The sequence below is a fragment of the Megachile rotundata genome, chromosome 14, assembly GCF_050947335.1.
Source record: "Megachile rotundata isolate GNS110a chromosome 14, iyMegRotu1, whole genome shotgun sequence".
Lineage (NCBI taxonomy): Eukaryota > Metazoa > Arthropoda > Insecta > Hymenoptera > Megachilidae > Megachile > Megachile rotundata.
Window position 1 is genome coordinate 11772364 of NC_134996.1, and position 23828 is coordinate 11796191.

Genomic DNA, 23828 nt, shown 5'->3' on the forward strand with positions numbered 1-23828 from the left:
TCGCGGACCAACCGGAAATATGCTTTTTCCTACGGCCGTCGACGCGTTTCCGTGACGGCCGACGCGTCAATCGTTATTACGCCGGATGCGGCAAGAAAGAATCGTTCAAAAAAACTGGCGATTTTTATCAATATTCGCCGTCATTTTCCCCCCATCAAACTCTCCTTGTTTCCTCGTTTTTTTACAACCCTTTTAGAGTATGTACTGTATCAATTTTGATTATTTTCCGATGTGAATTTGCATCAAATTTGCGCCTTTGTTTCAAGCTCGTTTTCAGCAGCGATTCGTTAGGAAATTATTCTTCTTGCAAATAATGCAAGGCAGCGCGTAATCAAAACGCGCGCCTCTAGAATCGCAAGTAGTATGAGTCAATAACTGGTCAGACGCCTGGAACGGTACGCTTCGACATTAGCTTTCGACGATGAAATATCAAGTTCTAATTTAATTAACTCTTTTATCTTAACACTAGAGGACTATAAATTACATCTTGTTGTAATGGTTAATGCTCAAGTCACAGAATTTGTTATGATAGTTTTCTTGAGATTGACTCTTATCGATCAAGATTTAACGTGTACACCAATTTATATTTTATCGTTCATTTCTTTTTTTGATTTCATTTTTAATTTTGTAGCAAATGTGTCTTATAGAAGACTGCTCTTATAGACTAGTAGCTTTAGTGTGCACTTGAGTTTATTTTATATCGTTGCAACTTCAAAAGAATTCAGCGAACTAAAACAAAAAATAAGAGTTTTTGAGGATGAACAGCAATAATGTCTTCGAGTGTAAAATTTTTAGTGACCTGAATATCGAGTAACAAAGAGAAGGTAGTTTTGAATAAAAATTGGTTTTGAATTTCATTTTTAATTTTGAAGCAAATGTGTCTTATAGAAGACTGGTTTTACAGACTATTAGTTTTAGTGTACATTTGTGTTTACTTTATATCGTTGCAATTTTAAAGGAATTCAAAAAATTTTGCAACTAAAAGTTTTCGATGTTGAACAGCAAAAATATTTTCGACTGCAAAATATTTTACATGACCTGAATATCGAGTAACAAAGAGAGGGTAGTTTTGAATAGAAATTGGTTTTGAATTTCATTTTTAATTTTGAAGCAAATGTGTTTTATAGAAGACTGCTCTTACAGACTAGTAGTTTTGTACACTTATTTTATATTGTTGAAAAGATGCAATTTTTTGTAAGGTATTTTAAGGCAGTAAATAAAGTGGAAAAAGATTTTTTAATATAACATTTCATGAAAGTTAAAACGCGTAGAATGGAGCATCGAAAAATGAATTTGAAAAAAGATATTGAAATACAAGAAAAATGGGATCAAATAACCGAGAGGACACAATTAAACGCGTATCATCCAATCAAATATCCCCGGTGACACGACAAAATCTATTTCCGTTGCACAGGTAATATTTAAACGACCAAATTAACGTTTCGCGAACATTTCATAACCAGTTTCCGATTTAACGAGACTTATATTCTGTCGATCGATCGGCAAATTTACCGAGCGATATTTCCCCGAACGATGGGATCGTCATCAACGAAACCGAATTACTCGTTGTAAATGACATCGTGCGTTAACATCTGACATTAAGTAATTAGCGAATTAATTATTTAACTAATCGAATTTAATAATATCGACGCGTATTATCGTGGCGTGGCAGAGGAGGATTAACAAATGACGGGCGTTAAAGGGAGAACGGGGTGAATTTATGCTACGACGGAGAAGCGTAATTTATATTTTCTAAAGGACCATTAAAATCCAGTCGAAACGAGGAATTTTCGCGAGCCGGCAATAAAACGATTTGCTGTAAAATTTCGGAGGTAACTGGCCGGGTGTTTGCGTTCGACGATGATTTAAACTGTTTACTTAATCGCACGAAATAACCCGTGGGAATAGTTTGACGGTAAAAATAAAAGTGGAGCAATCATTTTTAGCAATTGACAAGTATTCGTTTTAAAATTACACGCGTGCCGCGTCCGTGTTTGACGACGCAGAATTTTATCGACGAGTGGCTACGAAAAAAATGTTTGTTTCATTCGAGTTCCATTAAACCGTTGTAGAGGAAACAGTTTATTTCAGTATTCGTTAATCGAGTCTAATCGTCCGAATTGTTCCAAATTCGATAAACCAAAGTTATTGAACTTTTATAAAATCTTTAAATGCTATTTCTCCGTTGACCATTTCACTAGCGATGGCAGACATACGTTTCACAAGTGATTTGCGACAAAAAAAATTGGATTAGCTCTTCCCGTTTACCACAGGGATATTTTCGATCCTGTTCTTTCCATTCATTTCGATGCCTGTAACGATGTTAAACGAAGAGTCCGTAATACGGATTCAATTGACAACGATAGCGGATGTTATTTCAATACGCTGAATTCGTAGTCGAATCAATGGAATCACGGTTCAATCGTTTATTAAACCGTACATTTGTTCATACGAGTTGTATGCTTCAAGGATAAAAATTCAAACTCTAATCAACCAAGAATCCAATTATAAATCGTGTACCAGATATCGAAGATGAATGCTACTACAGGGTACGAACATAAAACTCTTTCGAAACTTTTGTCTCACCGTTTCCGAGTACTCCCAATAGAAATCTTTAAGACATATCGAAAATCTTCTGTTTTCTTTCCTAGACACTCTTTCGAAGTTAATTTCAGTTTTTCTCGTATTGTTGTTCAAAAATAATGTTTAAATTCGAAGGTGCGAATCGATTGTTCGAGAGGAATTTAAACAGCTTGTCGAACGTATTAAGGATCCGTCGTATTTTCCCTCACCTCCAGGGACGTGTTGGCCAACGAGAATCATGTTTACCCGTGTCTGGATCCCGATCGTATATAAGACTGGAGTGTCTAGTGGGAAATATTTTCTCCGTGAAAGATGCTTGCACGCCACTATTGGTTTTGCGGTTTCGTCCTGCTTTTCTTTATCCTACCTCGTTTATTCGACCAACGTACTTTGGTCAGAAATTGAAATCGAGCTCGAAAATATCCTATTAAATACACACCATTGTTGGACAGTTGGAAAGACATTTTTTTTCTTGTCTAAAAGACTTGCGAAAAATTTTGGGGTTAACACTAAACCTATCGGCGTATGTGTACTTAATTTGAGATGAAAAATGAAGTCAAAAAATAAACAAAGCATAAATTCATTTTTTATCTTGAAGATCAATGGAGATATGACTTCAACAAATTGTGTAATTTATTATAAGAATCTCGTGAAGCGGTCATATGACCTGTTTGATAAGAAAGAATCTCCACGAAACTGTAAAATAAAAGGAAGGACGAAGTAGGACAGGAAGCATAACGCGACAAGTCGGCCAAAGTTTCCTGAGTGGGGTAATTAATATCAGTTTAGGTAACTTAGAAGATGCAATAAGTTAATAAGCAGAGGCAAGCTCCGTGTACCTATCCACAAGCTTCCGGTTCCTGTGGGCCGATCCCTTTCCCCAATCATTATCATCCCTCACGAGAAACAGTTTGAATCTTTAAAGTATGAAACTTTAAACTCCGGTAATTTTTAATGAATCCCGATTTACAAGAGGCAGTGTTCCGATTGCAATTTCACGTTCGATTCGACCGAACGAGAGTAATCACTGCTTTGCAGCCAATAATCGCGGCCAGCCTCGACCGGCAAAGCGGCAACACGCTGACATGTCGCTAATAGGTAAACACACGTGCATAAATACACCTTTGCACGCGCGAGCGTTAGCCTGTAGTAGATGTAGTTCCGAAGCTGATTTCCGGCCGAAGTAACATGTAACGTATGATCTGTGCTGGCGTCGAAGAGACACGGAAAGCTTAATACGAGGCTGCTGTGCCAGCTTAAGGTTGCTAACGTAGTGTTTGCACGTCACGTTGCCATTGGCGTAACTCGGATCGTATGGGGACCTCTTGAAACCTCGATTGGTACGATCAATTATTCAGACAACTAACAGTAACCCTCTGCAACGAGGGTGCATATTCACCATTCACTTTGACGACGTTGAAAAAAATTTGTATGATATACATGTAGGAATAGAGTTTTAATAACTATTCTTTATTAAGGAGCAACTATTAACTCGCAATTAAAACACAATAACGTATCGAACTATTAAACGTGGAAGTACATACATTCTACATCAAATTAAACATAAAATACAATACACTCCCACGTACATAATATGATATAATATGATGCGAAATAGTATGATGCATTTTGTAAAAATTTATAGTAGGATGCATTCTGTAAAAATTTATAGTAGGATGCATTTTGTAAAAATTTATAGTAAGATGCATTTTGTAAAAATTTATAGTATGATGCAGTTTGTAGAAATTTATAGTAGGATGCATTCTGTAAAAATTTATAGTATGATGCATTCTGTAAAAATTTATAGTAAGATGCATTTTGTAAAAATTTATAGTATGATGCATTCTGTAAAAATTTCTAGCATGATGCATTCTGTAGAAATTTATAGTAGGATGCATTTTGTAAAAATTTATAGTATGATGCATTCTGTAAAAATTTATTGTATGATGCATTCTGTAAAAATTTATAGTATAATGCATTCTGTAGAAATTTATAGTAGGATGCATTCTGTAAAAATTTATAGCATGATGCATTCTATAAAAATTTATAGTATAATGCATTTTATAAAAATTTATAGTAAGATGCATTTTGTAAAAATTTAAAGCACGATGCATTCTGTAAAAATTTATAGTATGATCCATTCTGTAAAAATTTCTAGCATGATGCATTCTGTAGAAATTTATAGTAGGATGCATTCTGTAAAAATTTATAGTATGATGCATTCTGTAAAAATTTATAGTATAATGCATTCTGTAGAAATTTATAGTAGGATGCATTTTGTAAAAATTTATAGTATGATGCATTCTGTGGAAATTTATAGTAGGATGCATTTTGTACAAATTTATAGTATGATGCATTCTATAAAAATTTATAGCATGATGCATTTTATAAAAATTTATAGTATGATGCATTTTGTAAATATTTATAGTATGATGCATTCTATACAAATTAAAATATGATGCAGTCTGATGCATTGCTAATGTAGCAACTGACAAAAGAATTCAACAAACTTGTAACTAAAAGTTTCTGCGGAGGCAACAGCAAAAATATCTTGAACCGCAAAATATTTCACATAACCCGAATATCAAGTAACAAAGAGAGGGTAGTTTTGAAGAGTAATTAACAAGGGTTGACGTATACAATTCTTTCGGAGGCTCGAAAAATATCGGATCTTGAAGCTATCGAAGCGAGTGCAGTCTGAACGGTTTCGACAGTGCATTTGAACTTTCCAGAGTGTTGTTAGTCCGCTTTATTTGAAAAGTTTCGAAATTGTGTTCGAAGCTAGGAAGTTGGAGTATGTGAACAATTCTGACACCACTGATGTAACTCATTTGCTTTAACATGTAAATCTTGAGATTTTCCGAATTTATAGGGTTGTATACTGAATATCAGAATTATGAAATTTATCTTGATATTTAGAGGTAAAATTCTTTGGGTAGCGGTATTGACATAATAACTGGTCCTTGAGGCTCTAGCAGGTGCTTGCTTTTCAAACACGAATAATCGAGCGCCCAACTTCGAGGACTATGTAGGAGCCGCAACGTACGAACCAGAGCGACATTAAGGAGGCGTGAAAGGTATGCACAGGATTAAGCCGGATTAAGTGCTTTAAAGCGATGTTTGCACATCCATGCCACGGAGAACGCAATAATCAACCGATGACATAAAACAAATAAAAGTATTATCTCCTCCGATCCAAAGTTATATAACTAGTAAATCAAGGATCAAAATGGAGAACGGCTGATGGATCTGACGAGCAACCGTAATTAGATCGTCTGAATTATCAGCTCGTACAATGAAAATTACGGAAAGTATTATTGGAAAGTAATCAAACCGCTCGACATAATTACGCGCATTAGCTGACATTTGGAGCAGAAAGCTCGATTTAAAGAGTTCTTAATGGAAGTCAATAATTTTCATATTTTTACGAGATACACGAAGCGCAAGATCGCGGAAACCTTAAAAGCTGCTTGACACGTTGCTAATAGAGATAAATTGCTTGTCAGGTTAATGGAAGCTATATTTCAAGAAAATTCATCGTGTGTATTCACTTAACTATTGGTGACTCTAATTTGATCATTCCAAAAGGTACTAGACAAACCGTAGAACGTAGTTTTTCTATATAATACGAGACACACTGCCATTGTTCCAGATGATGTATTCTAGCGAGCATATCTATCGCTTCGCACGCTTTGTGTTCATATGCACGCGCAGAAACAGCCGGAAACTAATATCCCCGGTAACAAACTAACGATATATGTACATCGTAATCCCCCACGCATTGATTATCCTATCGGTGTAGAATTATTTACGCAAATGTACCTCTCACCCGTCGGGTTTGTGCCGGTGTTACCTCTGGAGATTCGATTACGCAACACATTATTGGATAAACCGCTGCGAATTCGCGTTCCCGTTTCATACAGATTTATTCTCCACATATTTTCTTTTATTTACTTTTCCCGCACGTCATTTTTAATCCTTTCGCACACCATTACATTCCTAATTATTTATGTTGCGGTACAGTCTTGCAAGGTGACAATATAATACTGTACGCAGTTACAAGATACGAAGGGTTAAGAATAGATCAGAATATCAAGCTGAACGCGTTAGAATATTAATCTAACGTGACGTCAATCTTAGACGTTGATTGCTCTTCAAAGTCTGATCACGCAATCCTAACTTTAAGTTCCTGTACTTTTGAAAACAATTTAAATCGTCCGACATTTAAGAAGATTACAAAGCGATCGGCTAACAGGTAGAATTTTATTTAACGTATCGGATTTAACTCGATGGGTTTACAAGTAAATGGATGCTCGTCGTACGCGGATACTTATACGTGAAGATTCGCAGGGAAAACAGGAAATTCACAGTTAGTTATCCCAATTTCCGTTTCGTTTAATTGTGTTGAAACGACGCATGCTACACGATTTGATTTGCGGATAACACTCACACGTACGCGAAGGAATGTGCACACGATATGAAAGGCAAATTAACGCGAACGGATTTACCGGTGTGTACCATTTCCAATCGTACGATTAAGGATGTTTGTCGAATGGAAATTACTTGATGATTAATAGAGAATATCGAGATTTTTAACGCTAAAGGTGACAGAGTTTAATGACACAAAAGACGTAATAATGTGTGCTTACAAATTACAAACTGTTTACGCTTCCCGAAAGCCAATACACTGCGAGTGATTACTTCGTGCAACTTTTGCCACGTACATCCCTTTCGACGCTAGTAGTCAAAGTCAGCGCGTTACAGGGCACAATGTTGGCACCGTGCAAACCAACAACTCAAAGTACCAGCAACTGACCCCATTTTCGACGTATCCTCTTTTACTCGCAAACTTCGTCGTTAGACCAAGTTAGCGTGCTATACGACACACAGTGCAGAAACAGTGGGTTCCTGCAGCGTGTATCGGGCTTGCATTTGCGTGTAAATCTTTCAATTCCGCCAAAAGGGCGATCTAACGCTGCAACAGCACTATTTGGAATAAATTTTGCCATTTCGAGATACCTGAAGAATAATGGCGTCGCCTCTGACCGAGAAAACCAAGTAGATTTCGCGCAACACGAGAGGAGCACGAAAATGGTGCGGTCATTTAATCTGGAGAAGAAAGGGTGATAAAACCGTGGGTATACAATGGACCTTTAGGCTGGCAAGGTCGATATACGAGGCCGCGACGAAGGATTCATCGACAGGAAGTTGGAGGAGCGATAACAAACCCCTCTATTCATATAATGGCACGAATGCTGGGATGAGAATCTCTGAACACCATTGACGAAATAGAAGATATCTAGGATCCGTGAGACGTACTCTGTATTCTGCTGCTTCTCCGAGAGAGACGGCTTTCCATACGTGTATAATCGTTTCGAAAACTCTTTCGATCGAAGGCAGACGGGCAGCGTTTAATGCTTTTAAGCCGGCGGATTTTATCCAGAAGAAGCTTTTGATGCTTCACGCTCTGTGAGATCGAATCTACGATGCAAACGAGATCGTGAAATGAAATTCATAAAATGGAAACAAGTGGTTTGCTGCAGAGATATCAACATTTGTACAACTTTTTTCTCTATCCGGATAAATTTCAGAATACATATCTTATTGTTCTACGTTTTAATATTCAGTTACGTATTATTTTCCGACGTTATAACGAATTAATCTTTATTTATCAACTTATACTCGAGGTAGCTGATTCGTATACGCAGGGGATAATGAAGGATCAAGTAAAATAATATTTGAGCCCCTGAGGTCTCTTTCCTTGCGAATCTATCTACGTTCACTGTATTCTAACTAGTACAGTATGGACAAGTTCTATATATTCAACTTACTGCTATAAATCGCTTGGAACAATATTATTTGTTTTCTTCACGAGTTTCGTCGAATCAAATCCTCCCATAAGTTTCGTACAAACATTTGAATTTATTTTCATAATCCTAACGATCAATATTCCTGTTTAACTCGGATAAATACACATATTAGAGCAGCGACGCATAAACCTATCAATTATCGATAAAATAATCAGCGCTCGCGTAACGAAGGAATAACAAATTTTAGGGATTAACCGCCGCGAATGAATTCATCCAATCGTTGATGATCGATGACGATTCGTAGCAAGATTTTGGTTTTCCCTCGTGGCAGCAAATCGGATCACCGCTCTTCAAACCAGTGAATTTCCAGTTGGCCTCGTTGCACACTTTCGAGTACACTGCCACCTGAAATATTCTATAAATAACAATTCCATAACGACTAAAGTTAGGTGCTTGATGAAAGGTCACTCACCTGAAGATTTTCCACGGTGGCGTTCAATATCTCGCAGATCATTTGCGGGGCCTTGTCTTTCGCACTTTGGGCCTGTGAAGAATTATACTTTTTTAATATCGATTTGTGTCGATTACTGTGTTTGAATTGAAATTAATTACCAAAGCGACGCACAGCAGTTGACACTCTTCCTCCCCTTTGCTGTTGCACGTAACATTAAATTTAAGAGCGCGTTCGATGATCGATTTGGACGTGTCCGCCTCAAAAACTCCGCACTCGCATCCTCCTTCCTCGACGGTTTCTTGCCTGCAAGAGAAATTGAAAACGGAATTAAATTCTTGACGTAATAACAATTTGAACTACAACTATAACAGTGAAAAAGCATAGCCAGTAAGCAAATAATTCACCGTTAAATAAAAATGAAAAGAGACTTGTAAGTTCTTTTACGAAGAGCAAAATTGTTTCCAATATTGCGAACAGCGTTCTCAATCAGTGATAACAAAATAGAACTACCAAAACAGAATATGATTTTTGCGTTACTATTTCCAATATTTTTCTTCTTTATTTGGCAGAGCAATATCAACGGACAAAAGAGTGAATACGATTGTTACATTGCGAAATGCAAAACGGCGAACAACAGAACGAAATGCAGGAAACGATCCATTGTGTATCGATGACGTTTTCGACGCTTCGGATCGATACAAGCACCAGTGGAGTTTCACGAAACAGACGAACAATCGAGCGGAACTTTTCATTTATAGACTACAGGAATCCCTACCACCGTTACTACAGAATACATGTTCGATCACACGATGCAATTGTCGTGTACGATACCCTATGGATGTCTCAAATTTTACATCGATAAGTAATTATGCGTCGTGTTGCAACGCGAGAATGAAATGAACCGGTGTCAAATGCGTGTCGCGTGATTGTTTCCTTGCGGGACTTAAATAGCACCTATCGAATGGTCTTTGTCGAACGAAGAATATTTAATTAAAACATGAGCAAAAGGTTTAGACTTTAAAGTCCTTTTCAATCAAGAGAACGCAAAGAAACTTGAAGAATATTTATTTAAAACATGAGCAAAAGGTTTAGACTTTAAACCAAAGTCCTTTTCGATCAAAAGAACACAAAGGAACTTGAAGAAAAATTAATTCGATTTGAAAAATGAATTAAGAATTTCGATAAGTCTGAATTGATCAGGGATCAATAATTTTATAACTCCAGTCGAATAATTATTTCTGATTTAAACGTCGATCCATCACGAACTAATAAAAAAGTCATTTTCAGCAATATCTAAAATTACTTTCCTTGACCTTCATTAAAAGACACGTGACTAAAATTTATCTTCGTAAAAAAAAGAATTTAATTTTGTTTATAGTCATGTTATAAATAACGCTGTAAAATGTAGATAGTCAGCGTTTAATTGACGAATGCAGATCGATCGGTTCTGATATAAAAAGTTAAGTAAAAGGAAAAGAAAATGCGACTTTTGTATTAGGCGCGATGCGCGAAACAATGGAGAGGTTGCATATGCAGTGCACCTATCTTCCGAAGAAACATGGAGTCCGTAATTAAAGGTGCGGCATATTCCGGTTGACTGTAAATACGTAGCTTTCAAACGTACGTTTTATTCTTAAAATTAATTATCATAATGAAATTCGCGATAACATTTTCGTAGACGCGGGTGAGATTTGGAGCCGACTGTTCGATCACCGACCATTCATCCAAGGTGAAATCACGTTCTTCTTGCGCGAATTTGAGGTAAAATATTTTCTTGTTTCGTAGAAATATTTGTAGTTTCATGTAAGAAAAAATAATAATCGTGGTATCATAAGTGTTCATTTTCGTAGTACCTTTATTAAACGTCGTGTGTATGTCAGTGGCAACAATGATCATTATAACCTAAAAGAGTTGCAAGATGAAGCTTAAGAAAAAATTGATTTCTTATTATTTAATCATTGTAAAAAACGTGTAAATATTGAGGATTGTACATTTTCAGGAGAAAAGAGGTGACACGGAAGTGGAACGACTTTTCAAAATACTTGAATATACGACGGAACTAAAGGAAAATCAACTCGATCGAACGGAGCAACTTGGAGATTGTCATTTGCCGAGTTTAAAAGCAAATGTTGATGTCGCACTGAGTATGTGCGAAAGAGTTCTTCAAAGAGAACAAGACTTTGATCCTGTATGCTTATTTAATATAAAACGAACGAAAAAAATATATACCAGAAATATTCTTATATATGTTTAATGATTTTGCAGGATATAGCATTACAAGAGAACAGAGAAAAAAGGAAAGTAGAATGGGAGAAGTTTGTTAATGACATGAGTGAAAAGTGTGAGAAAGTAAATCAAACATTTGAGGAAAAAGAGAATGAGATAAAAGAGTTTTATATTGATCTAGAAAAAAAGTTACACATTACACCATAAATTGATCATTCTTGTACTTTAATATTGGAGAGTTATATTTTCTACTTTCTGCATTTAGCACATACAAATTTCATAATAATGTTATTTTGTTAATGGCAGCAAATTTATTTAAAATATATAAGAATGGTAGTTGAATCGATTGAAGATCCTTCTATAAAAATCAAACCAAACAAAAGGTTAACAGAATTTATTTGTAAGAATGTTAAGAAATCAAACAGCAACCCACCTGGTATTATTGCTTTGAAAAGAGCTAATAAAGATAACCAGAAAGATGTTTTATTGAAACTAGACGACATCAGATGGTTGAACAAGTATTTGGAGGAATACAGGACCACAAAAATGGAAAGTATTTATTTACATGAACTTTTAGAAGAGGCTGATATAAAATTACCTACACCAAAACACATACCAAGGAATCCTGAGTTAGAAGCTAGAATACAGAAGCTGAAAGCGCAACAAGATGCTAGAGAATATCAAGCTATGACCAAAAATATTGATTCTAGTAGAAGAAAATTTCCAGATGATTCTATTGCTTATCAAAGTAAGACTTTCAATTTAAAATTAAATATTAAAATATGTATGATATATCTATGTTTATTTTTCAGTGAAACAAATAAATAGACAACTCATAGCTGTTGCACAGTTTATATTTTCTGTATTAGCAGGATTTGTCTTTGGATTCAAAGGTGTGGAATTAATAGTTGGAAATTTAGATTTTGGATTCAGATTGTTATTAGGTATAATCTGTGCACTGATCATAGCCTTGGCTGAAATCTATTTCTTGGCTATTAAATTGAATGAAGATGGATACGAAGCTGCTTCAACGCCTATGCCTAAAAAGTTGCATCAAGAATAAAAGTATATAGAGCATTCTATGATTAACATCTTTCTGCAGTTTCTACAAAAAGTGCTGAAATATGAAAAAAAATTTGTGAAAAGTCAATATATTAACAAATAATGATAAAGTGAAGGGAAAAACGGAGCAGAAAGATTGATGCATTTATTTTTGTTTTGTATTATTATTCGGCTAAAGTAGTATGAAGCTTTTTAAGCTGTTGCATCATGAAAAATAAATAAATCATTTACTTTGTATGTGCTTTTATAGTTCTTTCGTGGTACACCTAAATAGGGAATAATACAAGTATGGTTTAACACAAATGGAAATGTCATATTTAGTTTTCTATTAATTTAATGAATACATATAAAAATAATGTTGAGCATTCAAAATTATTGTCCGTCTGTCATTTAGACATCAAATACTGACAGACACTTTAAGCATTTTCCTAAAACTAAATGTCTGTAGAGTTATAATGTTTCTTAGGTAATCAGAGAGCCTGTCTGTATGAAAGTATAGATGAAAATAAATATCTCTTTCCCTATCTTTTAGTTTCATCTTCACTGTCACTTTTTTCACTGGCTTCACTTTTGTCACTGGTTGAATCACAGTTACCATTTTCTTTCTCACTACTTGTTGAGTGACTATCAGCTTTTCTATCATCACTATCAGAACAGGAATTAGTATCTGACTCACTATCACTGTCTGAATCTGAACTACTTTCAGATGAGCTGTTTGAATTCTTGGCAGCCATCATTTCCTTAAATTGTCTGACTGTTATTTTTCTGGGCATTATTTCTCTAAGAAATTCTAATGTATCATTGGTCTGTACCACTTCTGCCAGATGTTTATAATCTAAAGAATGTCCTTTGTTGTTTTGTAAATGTGCCTCTTCAGTTAAATAGTGTATAAATAGTTCCTAAAGAAATTAATTTCATATTTCTGATTAGTGAAATTCGTTAAACAAGAGAAACAATTATTTTATATAATATGCATGTTAAACAACAGGAATTTTTAATTGACCCGCGAAATAACAAACATGGAAACTACACATATTTACAAAATAACCATATTAATCTTACCGTAGCTTTCGTGACCAAATACAGTCCATCTTGGCCAATTGTATCAACGTAAGGAGAACTTTTCATAATCGTTTTTACCCTTGACATAGGCAAGCGTAATTCTTTAATTTTAGTAGGTGATCCTTGCGCAGTCATTTTAACCAAAAATTGATTTCTGCTAGAATCAAACGTAAACTACCTGCATAGCAGTAATGTATTTGTATTATCGTTCAGCGCCATCTGATATGCGTAGAATAAAAAGATAAGGTCTTTCCTGAAAGCAATTACCGCCAATTTTAAAGCTTTGTTTGCTATGTATTGATACAATACATGCAACGTTAAAAATATAATGAAATCTTGTAAAATTATTAGTAGTAAATATTGATATACTTTCAACATAATTGGGCTCACATTTATTTCACACATAAGACTCAACTCTATTCTTTCCATTGTTGTTTTCTTTCTAATAAATCAAATTGTATTAGCACAATAGCTATGCTAATAAAAATACGTAATAAAATTGAATAAAGAATTGTATACTGTAGACCAACATTACAAAATTTATATGCTTGAAACAGCCTACATTCGATCGTGTATTTTCGATTGCGTAAAAATTTAATTGAACCTTCAGTCATCATATTTTTTAAGAAGCTGTATCTAATCTAAATTAAAACATCAAGTGTTTTGAGTTGGTCGGTGATAAAAAGGTACTGTAGTGACATCTTTCATCATTACACGTATACCAGTGTTTCTATTTCTTTTTAATTGGCACGTTATATCCGGCATACAGAAATTTTGGCGAACGGACAATTGTTGCAGCAATCTGACAATCTGTGACGAGTCAAGGTAGAATTAATATATTTAGGCGGCATATAATTCATATGCTTACTTTATCAGTTTGCAATATTAGCGACAGTTAAATTAATAGTACTTCACCTATAGAATCGTCAAATTAATCGATCAATACAGCACATGGCGGATACGTGTTGTTAATGTTCCAGTGAAAAATTTACTGATTATTCATGCACAGTTGCATAAACGATTGGCTCATTGGTTCGTAAATGATCCCGTTTAAATTCTTTCTTTGATCGATGTGTTATTTATTTGATTTATAGTCATTAACCTGTAATATACAATTTCATCTGTCTCTCAAACATCTGTTTTCGGTTTATGACAATGTTTCAAGTTTAAACGAAATGTAGATACATTTGACTATAACATATTTTAATCAAGCATAAATATTAATAGAATAGTTAGTTTAAAAGTCTTTTCTTAGACTATTACAAATTAGATCTGATATATATTGATTCATTACATATATAATCACATACATTACTTCTGTTAAGATATTTTTATTTTGAACAAGTATTGATGTAGTTGATGGTTAATTTATAAATTACAGGAGCTAAATACGTGCCAGAATGTCAACTTTTCTTGGGCTTATTAAGGAGATACCTGGCATCTCAGTGGATCGTTTTGATGGAGAAAATTTATCATCTTCTGTATTCTTTCTTAGTCATTGTCACTGTGATCATATGCGTGGTTTATCTGACCTTTTTTTTGAATATTTAGATGAGAATAACAAATATCTATATTGTAGTCATATTACGAAGGCTCTATTAGAAAATAAATTTAAATTTAAAGATACTTGTATAAAAGAAATAAATATCAACGCATCTGTTGTTATAGAATATAAAACACAGAATAAAGATGAAATCCTTATTTCTGTAACTTCTATTTCTGCAGGACACTGTCCTGGTTCTGTAATGTTTCTTTTTGAAAGAAATAATGTTTCGATATTGTATACTGGTGATTTTCGTATTAATCCAGTAGATTTCTCAAAGTTAAAAGCTTTACATTATTACAAAGATTCTAAACTGTTTCCTAGAACATTTACTAAAGTTTACTTAGATACAACATTTCTAAGCAATGATTTTATTTTCTTTCCAACTAGACAAGAGAGTTTACTTAAAATATGTACAGTTACCAAAGATTGGTTAAATAAGGACCCAAGAAATGTTGTTATTCTGGAATGTTCTGCTACTTATGGTTCAGAATTTCTTTTTATAGAACTGTTTAAGATGTTAAACATGAAAATTCATGTTAAAAATTATGTGTATGAAACTTATTGTCGTATCGAACAATTATCTTGTTGTGTTACAAATGATCCACATAGTACACCAATTCATGCTTGCAAGGGAAAAATATCTTCCTCGGGCTTACATTGTAGAAGTAATGTAAAAATAACAAATATTATGACTATCATTCCATCTGTAATGAAATGGAGAAAGAGAGATACGAGTGTGATAGGAGAGTGGGATAAAACTAAAGAAAGAACTTTCAATGTGTGTTATTCCACTCACTCTTCTCTCAATGAACTGAAAGCATTTGTACAATATTTTAAGGCATTAGAAATATATCCATGTGTAGTTAAAACAGAAGAAGAAGAAGAGGTATATCGTTTGTTAGATGAAATCACAAACACATCTGATGATCAAGTAAAATTGAGAGAGACATATAAATTAGAGCTTCCAAATAAAAAAGCATTAAGTAACTCTTCATTTAAATCTGAATACTTCAGTAGTGATGATGATAGTTTTTGATGTTAATTAATATTTAAGTACTAATGAGTATTAGCTATTAAATTTTGTAATATATTGTTATTTGATTAAAAAGACTCAATAATTTTATATAATATTGCACATAGTTTACATGTAATTTATTTATAAAGTTGTATTTTTAATAAACACAGTTATTTAAATATTTTTTTATATCTTTATTTCTCATAGACAAGAACTTCTAAATTACATAATTCTAGTTGATTAAAAAAAATTTAATACTTTAACATAGTTAAGCTAAATATTGCTAAATTTTAAAAACTTTTGAGATGGATAAAATTTCGTGTTACAGAAATTTACTTGCACCTTTATCATTGAATAAATCACCTAAACATGGAAAAATCAGCATTAGCTCAAGAAAAGGTATGGTTTGACAAGCCATCCTATGACAAGGCGGAACGACTATATTTTGAGAAAATGGCTAAGGTAAGTATTTTTAGCAAAATGTTTTATGATAATATCGTTGAATAACGATAACTGCCAACAGGAATAGGAAAAATGTTTTTAAACATACAATTAAATCAATATGAAAAAGTTTGGTTTTTTATTAATTTTGTATACAATAATGTTAAAGCAAATATTTGTTGAAAATCATGATGTCTGAAAGTATGTTTATAAACAGAAAATTTTAAACCTATTATTGTTAGCCCCAACATCCATTAACTAATGTATGCTGTTTTGTTATGCCTTATGTTTTTTTGTTGTACTAACTAAAAACTAACATTTCTAACACACACTTCAGGGAATATCTGGTGATAGGGAACATTTCACCTGCTTATAATTTCACGAGGTGTTGGGAATTTTATTTTTCTTCTAAAAACTTAATTCCCATTTCTATTTATATGTCTAAACAAATTATGCAATATTTTTTTTTCCTAATACAAAGTATTTATGACATAATATCAAAGTTAAAACATAAGATTTACAATATAATTTCATATTAATTTGTGTATATTGTTTAGTTACACACAATGTATTATATTACATATTTCATGAGTTAAATAATGCATGAAACTTTTACTAAAGATATTTGATATTTGTGCAGTTGTATTTTGATAGTAACAACATAAAGTGTATTCAGTCCATAATAGAAACAAGCTTGATTTAGTTTCTATTTTATACAATGTTTACAAAACATTAGTTCCTACTTGCATAGCTTGAAACATGTTTCAAGGTGGTGTCCCATAAAATTATGGAAAGCTGCTCGCTTAAATCTGAAGTTTCTTTAACTAACAATTGTCAAGATATCCTGAATAGTAATTCTGTATCTAAGTCAAAGTCTAAGAAATTTAAAGATAATCAAATGTTAATTTCTGATAATATTTCAAATGACATAACAAGTTGCAAGCATCAGAAAAAAATGTCAAATACAAATAAAGAAGAAGATGAGTACATTATGCCTAAAAAAGAAAATATAGAAGAAAAGCAAAAGACTGAAAACATAAAAAATGATATGAAAAGAAAAGAGACTAGTCCTTCAAATGATGTATCTAAAAAATACAATACAAAAGAAGTGAAGGAAGAGAAGAATAAAGCTGATACAAGACATAGAAATAAAGGAAAAGCAAAGAAAGATACTAAGGAAATGAAAGAAAATGTTGCATCATTAACAAGGAATAAGCAACAATTACCTACTCAGGTACATACTGCAATGCATACTTAATGTTTTGTGTGCATCAATTGAATATTATTTATGATATTTTATTTATTTCATTACATAAATTTCATTGCATATATCATTACAGAAAAATGCTTATAATTTTTAAATATTAAAAATATTACTATCTTGTCCTTTTTTATTATTAAAACATCAAGAACTAGTAATCATTTTATAGTTCTCATATTAATACTGTTTGGTACTTTCATTTGGTAGTTATTGCTTAAACACTGAGAAAAATAGCATATGTATACTATGCCTTTATTTAAAATTTTGCATGCTTTTTGTGTTTTTAAAAAAATTGTTGTATTTGTGTGCTTACAACTAAAAGTGTATTTTGTTACAATTCTAAGCTTGCTAATCAAACATTTATGTATAATAATAATCAATGTTTCTTTTTAATTTTTTACCTTGTAGTAACACATTGATGTGCTTATTTATTCACATGATGAACATGCGAAATATCTACTTCCACATGGTATTTTTTCTTAAAAATTGTACTTCTATATGATTATAAATGAATTTTAGTATAATTTGGTAAATATTTTCAATAGTTTGTATAAAAATAAAACAACAACATATACATGTTGCAGTTTTATTAACATTATTTTCTTAAGTCTTAGTGGAAGTATGATACTGAATTGATAACATTGAGTTTAGTTTGAGTTTACCTTTAATATTGGTGGATGCAGGGAAATCAACAAACCACTAGTCCAATTCTATCTGCTGGTGGAAGCTTAGCCAATGAAGTGGCCAAGGCTCGTCAACATATTAAACAGTCTTTACAGTGTGTGAGTACTGCACTCTTTGCACACCCTTATATAACAAATTTACAAACCTGCTTACTAATACAATATTTAGTCTTAATGTAAACTGGTAGATGTAATGTTTAATTATCCAGTAACTATCAGCCTGTAATTGTTATGTACATTCTTTCTACCATATATTATTATCATTTTACAGATGGATGACATTGCAGCTGTTGCTGGTCTCCCAACACCAAATGATAACAAGAAAGATACATTTGATCCTAGCTGTAAGTATTCTACCCTGTACGTACAACATCATTCGCTAGTACTGTAAAGTTCACTGCATTATCAAATTTCACTGATAGTTATCCAATCATTGAAAAATACTATCGACAAATTGGAGGAACGCGTCAAAGATCTTGAAGATAAGGTTGCACTCCTATCTACTCCTTCAGTCATAGCAGTTTGCCCTGCTAAACCTGAACCAGTTTCAAAAGAATCGCAAGAAAAAGCTGACGATGACGAGGATGTTGATCTCTTTGGTTCAGATTCAGAGGCAAGTGAGCAGTAATAGTGGAAGACATTAAGCAGTTAATCTCCTTCTATCTACATGATATTTAAAATCATTTATGCACGATACATTTAGCACACTTTACACATTTTTTTCAAGTAGGATGAAACAGCGGTAAAATGAAACGACATTTACGAGATAATAGTACACCAGATATTCCCAGAATACTGATATACTCCACTCTATTCTCTTATCCATGACATTCGTTCAATACAAAACTACACAATTATTCAAATTTATATATTTTTAATTATGGCCTATGCTGTAAACTCTTCAAATACTTGACTTATTAGGGAGAAGATGCAGAAGCTGCAAAAATTAGGGAAGAAAGATTGGCTGCATATGCCGCGAAGAAGTCCAAAAGTAAGTTGTTTGTTAAATGTGAACTTGGATATAATATTCTTTATCTCTATATAATGATAATTTATAGAACCAGCACTGATCGCGAAGTCGAACATAATATTAGACGTGAAACCATGGGACGATGAGACAGATATGAAAGCTATGGAAACTGAAGTACGAAAAATTGAAACCGATGGTCTCCTATGGGGAGCGGGTGAGTTAATGATATAATTTATTTATAATAAGTACTTTAACATTTGAATTGAGAACACGATAATTTTTTTTGTTCACAGCAAAACTTGTTCCCCTTGCTTTTGGAATACACAAACTTCAAATCTCGTGTGTCGTGGAAGACGACAAAGTTTCAGTAGATTGGCTCACAGAAAAAATTCAAGAAATCGAGGATTATGTACAAAGCGTAGATATTGCAGCTTTTAATAAAGTATAAAATATTAACATAATATCCTTCATAGAAAATATTTGACGGTTCTAATTGCAATCAGGCATTGTTCTGTTGTGCCATCTATTCATTCCACTAGCAATATCTATTTCAATGAACACGTTGTATACATATTATATATTAAATGTGATTATCGAAGGAATCAGGATCTAGCTTACCATACTTAAAAGTTCAATACTCAGTTTGTTAGTTTGTTAAATCGTTTCTAATACTCAAGTAAATTTTTCAATTGAAACGTGAATATACTATTTATATAAAGAAAAAGCAGATATCGTACTATTAAATGTTGTAAATGTAACTAAACGTATAAAACTGTAACGTCAATGTGATAACATGTAATAACATTTAGTTAGTATTTGGAAAAATCTCATGAAATGGATGATATTGCAAGTAAAATAATGCCAATTACTAGTACCATTTTTAAATGTTTGTTTTGGATCATTGTTACTATGAATAAAAATTACAAAAGTACTTGGCTTATTAATTTCTTTCCACATATCACAATGTTCTTACCACAAAGATCATTACAAGGATATTCGTCAGTGCTGCTCTCTAGCAGCACGATGACGATTTACGACAGTATTTTGACGTAAAAGAAAAGCGCATTGTTTCTGAGTAAACAAACTACTTTCGTAATTTCTTTTCCCGTGTACACGAAAGAATAAATATTTTTCCAAGATGACTATGGCAATGCTGCAACGGAGGGCTAATGTAAGTATTCTAAATTAGTGTATTTAATGTTTATTTTCAACTTATTTCTAACCTAACCTATATCTGTTATTTTTTAAACTATTTTCTTTGACAGGTAAGATTGCCTCCAGAAGTAAATAGAGTATTATATATTAGGAACTTGCCTTATAAAATTACAGCGGAAGAAATGTATGATATTTTTGGTAAATATGGAGCTATCAGACAAATTCGAGTGTAAGTGATCAGTTACAATATTTTTTTGATATTACACCTAAAATATGCAATATATAACTCCAATTGTTGTTTTAACAATTTCTTTTTATTTCTTAATTACATTCTGTACATGATTTTTAAGATTAGTATATCCTTTCTTATAGGGGTAATACAGCTGAAACCAGAGGAACAGCTTTTGTCGTTTACGAAGATATATTTGATGCTAAGAATGCATGTGATCATTTAAGTGGATTTAATGTTTGCAATAGATACTTGGTAGTTTTATATTATCAAAGTAATAAAGCATTTAAGCGGGTGGATGTAGATAAAAAGATGGAAGAAATAGATAAGTTGAAGACAAAATATAATCTCAATGAAGAGAAGAAATAATGTAATTCTACTAATTCAGTCAAACACAATGCTATCATACTTTATAATGAAATACATGTTACAATTTCAGAGGCAATATCCATTTATGTGACCTATAAGTACAAGTACTTTGCTTCACATTTTTGACTAAAGACCATTTACAGAAAATGGCATAATATGGAAGTAATATATGAAAATGAAGTTTGTATATGAACATTGTAGCTGTACAATGATTACTATAAGTTTAAATAAATATATTTTTCTTTGATGTACTAGTTAATTTAATTTATCCATATAAATGACCACCAAATATGTGACAGCCATTGTAATTATAAAAGGAAAATCGAGCGAATTGTAATTGTAAGAAAAATATTAAAAATTAAGACAGAACTCATTCGTTTTATTCATTTTGAAGTGACCGCGACGCGGCATGACCTCAAGGTAAACAAGAAAAGATGTATCTGTTATCGTGAAGTGCATTACGCGCGTGTCACTTGTAATTTAATCGGTCAACTCATCTCGTCGACACTAGTGTTTTGTAACACGAGCTCGACAGGGCTACGTTTACTCGTCGGGATACTCGATATTGGATGCTGGATAGAAACACCCGTACGACGACACACGCAACACGCACGCGTGCGCACACGTACGTACTCGCACACGGGCTGGCGTTCGCGGCTAGCCGGCAGGACATTCGATTTCAGTCGAAAGCGAAAACCCGCTTAGCCCGTTTAGTCGCGTTGTCGCGGCGCGCCGTTTTATAGCGCGACATTCTTATGGGTGCTCCGCATTTATTTCCCGGCTTCAGCCCGTCATACTTCGTCCAGTCGGAGCATTCGAAGGTACCACGGTTACTGGTCAAATGTCGTTCGATTGCTGTGGTAGCGGCGAAGTCGCCGGCGAGACGTTCGCGGACGTCCTTGAGAACGTGTCTGGTATACTGCGCGTAGTCTACGACAGTTTTCCTCGCGATGTTGATCATTTAGTGTTTGGGTGCTATTGGTTGTTCCTCGTCGTTGCTGTTCTCCTATTAACCGTTGTATTTACGGTAGGCCGCGTTCACGTCACGCCGCCTACGGCCACCAGACTCGAAGAGTAGCGCGATCTTTCGGAGCACGCAGGAGGCTATTTTTGTTTTGCCGCATAATCGCCGATGGAAATAAGTGGCGGTGTTTGAACGATTTGATTAATACCCCGCAATTGGTGTGTATACGTTGCACGTTCACGTGAATTGTTTTGGTCGTGCCATAATGTCTAAGCGCGAGACCTCACCGAATCGAGCGAGCACCAGGGGAAACCGTATGTCGGTGCTTGTCTAGCGAACTAACGAGACGAACATCGACGTATATTTCTCCCTTCTCGTTTGCGCTCGTTTGGCTCAGTGGGAATTCACCCTAAGGGTGCGTTTGGACTAAGCGAGCGAATGCTTGTCTTCTTTCACCTTGACGAAATTCATAAACGAGCATTTTCTTGCTCAGCGATTGTTTGGCAGATGGACATAAATGAATGTTACTTTTCATCGCAGACAACTTTTTATCTAATGTTAACACACGATTGCTATCAGTCCATCATTGAATAGTTGCTGAGAAATTGTTCTTTCTCCATGTCATACATATTGAATTCTACGACTTTAAATGCGTTTACGGTACAATCACCTGTATGAACATTCAGCAGTTTGTGACCCGATAATTCGCTTCGTATCAAACGAGCGCGAACGAATGCTCTTACTCCAAGTTTTTGCTCGTTTAGACTAAACGCACCCTAACGCGATATAAACAGTTTGAAAGCAAGAATGGCGTCGGTCTGATCGGTCGGGAATTTCGCGTCACGGTGCGTGTCCGAATATTATCGGGTTTGTCCGAATCGCGGTTCGTCGTCTCCGGTTGATCGAAGATCGTACTTTATTCGATTACCGCGCAAAGTATGCCACTGTACACCGGGTAACTATGGTGTGCCGTCTGTTAACGTTGCTGACACGAACGTTGTCCGCCGAGAAAAGAAACAACGGCGGCGTCGCGTGGAAGAGGAATGAATGAACGGGAACAGGAGGATCGAGGCGCGGCGGGAGGGGATGCAACGACCGTCGTGTTGTGACGGCCTGCTGCCTGCTTGCCGATTTGTATCGAGGTGAGAGTATTTACGTGTATATACGCGCATATGCACGTGTGTATTTATTCACGCGATCAACCGTGTCCACACTGTCGTCACTGTCGCCGGCGTACACTTTGCGTACACACAGCCACGTTATTTATGCGTGGTCGCGTTCACGCAATTCGTACGAGCGTAATTCGTTCTGGTCACGTGAGTCAATGTCCGCGTTCTGCTCCTTCTCAAATATATCATAATGCATCGTCGCGATAATGGATTTTAATTTTCATAGACTCGCGCGCAATCGACCTTTCAAGATTGCTACTTGATATCGTTACGAACATCGTTTGACAGCTATTGTTACGAAATGTCACATTCTTAAATTTGCTTCGTACGTTAGTTAATCGAGAATAAATGAGCCCCTGATATTCATGGTCAGTATCGGAGTTGAAACGAAAACAGAGATCACGTTACAACTACGTTAAAGACTCACCGTTCTGTCTGACTTGCGTGCCCAGTTTCACTCGTAGTCCTCTTTAAAAGTATACGAAAGTGAGCAGGTGTCAGGTACTCAGGCAAGTAGTATGTTTGTCTGCTGTCTGGATAAATACGTCGTCGCGCTACCGGCTTTTGAGCTGCTTCTCTTTGCGCGTTAATGCTGGGGAACTTTGTCGAAGCCAGAATTTAAAGTTGCTTTTACGCACTTGCCTCTGCACGCGTCATTTAAAGAGCACGCAAGTAAATGAATTCTTTGCACGTACGTATCGAGACGTATTTCGAAACTATTCCGCAATTTGAAAAACTCGTAATTACCACTGCGACGAATACTATTGTTTAAAATCGGTGCTGCACCTGTCACTTGAAAATCTTCGAGCATAGAGTTACTAAAAGTGAC

The 23828-nt window shown here is 34.4% G+C and overlaps 7 protein-coding genes across 13 annotated transcripts in view; 5 read left to right on the plus strand and 2 right to left on the minus strand.

Moving 5' to 3' along the window:
* Positions 1 to 8351: 8351 nt before the first annotated feature.
* LOC100882320 (uncharacterized) lies at positions 8352 to 9608 on the minus strand. The gene is made up of 4 exons (XM_076539742.1): positions 9456 to 9608; positions 9006 to 9150; positions 8866 to 8937; positions 8352 to 8798 (listed from the first exon to the last, which is right to left on the minus strand). The coding sequence occupies exons 1-4, from the start codon at positions 9506 to 9508 to the stop codon at positions 8637 to 8639; spliced, it is 432 nt and encodes a 143-aa protein (XP_076395857.1). The 5' UTR covers positions 9509 to 9608; the 3' UTR covers positions 8352 to 8636.
* A 659-nt stretch (positions 9609 to 10267) lies between these two features.
* Positions 10268 to 11302, plus strand: Muted (biogenesis of lysosome-related organelles complex 1 subunit 5). The gene is made up of 4 exons (XM_012294432.2): positions 10268 to 10424; positions 10526 to 10608; positions 10847 to 11035; positions 11113 to 11302. Exons 1-4 carry the CDS (start codon positions 10406 to 10408, stop codon positions 11278 to 11280), a joined length of 459 nt encoding a protein of 152 aa, XP_012149822.1. The 5' UTR covers positions 10268 to 10405; the 3' UTR covers positions 11281 to 11302.
* A 101-nt stretch (positions 11303 to 11403) lies between these two features.
* On the plus strand, positions 11404 to 12372 carry LOC100884093 (vacuolar ATPase assembly protein VMA12). The gene is made up of 2 exons (XM_003700118.3): positions 11404 to 11821; positions 11886 to 12372. The coding sequence occupies exons 1-2, from the start codon at positions 11404 to 11406 to the stop codon at positions 12134 to 12136; spliced, it is 669 nt and encodes a 222-aa protein (XP_003700166.2). The 3' UTR covers positions 12137 to 12372.
* Positions 12373 to 12451: 79 nt separating this feature from the next.
* On the minus strand, positions 12452 to 23575 carry Chrac-16 (chromatin accessibility complex protein 1). Of its 2 annotated transcripts, none has more exons than XM_076539740.1 (3): positions 23427 to 23575; positions 13198 to 13450; positions 12452 to 13034 (listed from the first exon to the last, which is right to left on the minus strand). In XM_076539740.1, exons 2-3 carry the CDS (start codon positions 13330 to 13332, stop codon positions 12657 to 12659), a joined length of 513 nt encoding a protein of 170 aa, XP_076395855.1. In that variant the 5' UTR covers positions 13333 to 13450; positions 23427 to 23575; the 3' UTR covers positions 12452 to 12656. The 2 variants fall into 2 exon arrangements, with proteins under 2 accessions (XP_076395855.1, XP_003700167.1); XM_003700119.3 differs by lacking the exon at positions 23427 to 23575 and adding an exon at positions 13588 to 13871.
* eEF1delta (elongation factor 1-delta) lies at positions 13890 to 20044 on the plus strand. 4 transcript variants are annotated; one of them, XM_076539738.1, is made up of 10 exons: positions 13914 to 14022; positions 14119 to 14229; positions 16087 to 16220; positions 16969 to 17433; positions 18144 to 18242; positions 18415 to 18487; positions 18566 to 18760; positions 19069 to 19134; positions 19202 to 19327; positions 19407 to 20044. In XM_076539738.1, exons 3-10 carry the CDS (start codon positions 16128 to 16130, stop codon positions 19559 to 19561), a joined length of 1272 nt encoding a protein of 423 aa, XP_076395853.1. In that variant the 5' UTR covers positions 13914 to 14022; positions 14119 to 14229; positions 16087 to 16127; the 3' UTR covers positions 19562 to 20044. The 4 variants fall into 4 exon arrangements, with proteins under 4 accessions (XP_076395852.1, XP_076395854.1, XP_012149789.2 ...); XM_076539737.1 differs by lacking the exon at positions 14119 to 14229 and having other exon boundaries at positions 13890 to 14022; XM_076539739.1 differs by lacking the exons at positions 16087 to 16220; positions 16969 to 17433; positions 18144 to 18242; ... (3 more) ...; positions 19202 to 19327; positions 19407 to 20044 and adding an exon at positions 14579 to 15937 and having other exon boundaries at positions 13890 to 14022.
* On the plus strand, positions 20117 to 21113 carry Sf3b6 (splicing factor 3B subunit 6). Of its 2 annotated transcripts, XM_012294379.2 has the most exons (4): positions 20117 to 20284; positions 20379 to 20497; positions 20641 to 20867; positions 20937 to 21113. In XM_012294379.2, the coding sequence occupies exons 1-3, from the start codon at positions 20252 to 20254 to the stop codon at positions 20864 to 20866; spliced, it is 378 nt and encodes a 125-aa protein (XP_012149769.1). In that variant the 5' UTR covers positions 20117 to 20251; the 3' UTR covers position 20867; positions 20937 to 21113. The 2 variants fall into 2 exon arrangements, with proteins under 2 accessions (XP_012149769.1, XP_003700169.1); XM_003700121.3 differs by having other exon boundaries at positions 20641 to 21113.
* Positions 21263 to 23828, plus strand: part of Oatp74D (Organic anion transporting polypeptide 74D) — a 72832-nt gene continuing 70266 nt past the window's right edge. Inside the window, exons 1-2 of one of the 2 annotated variants that reach the window (XM_076539735.1) lie at positions 21263 to 22048; positions 22595 to 22972. The gene's annotated coding sequence lies outside the window, so the exon portion shown is untranslated. The remainder of the gene's footprint in view (positions 22049 to 22594; positions 22973 to 23828) is intronic. The other variant, XM_076539736.1, reaches the window with a different exon arrangement.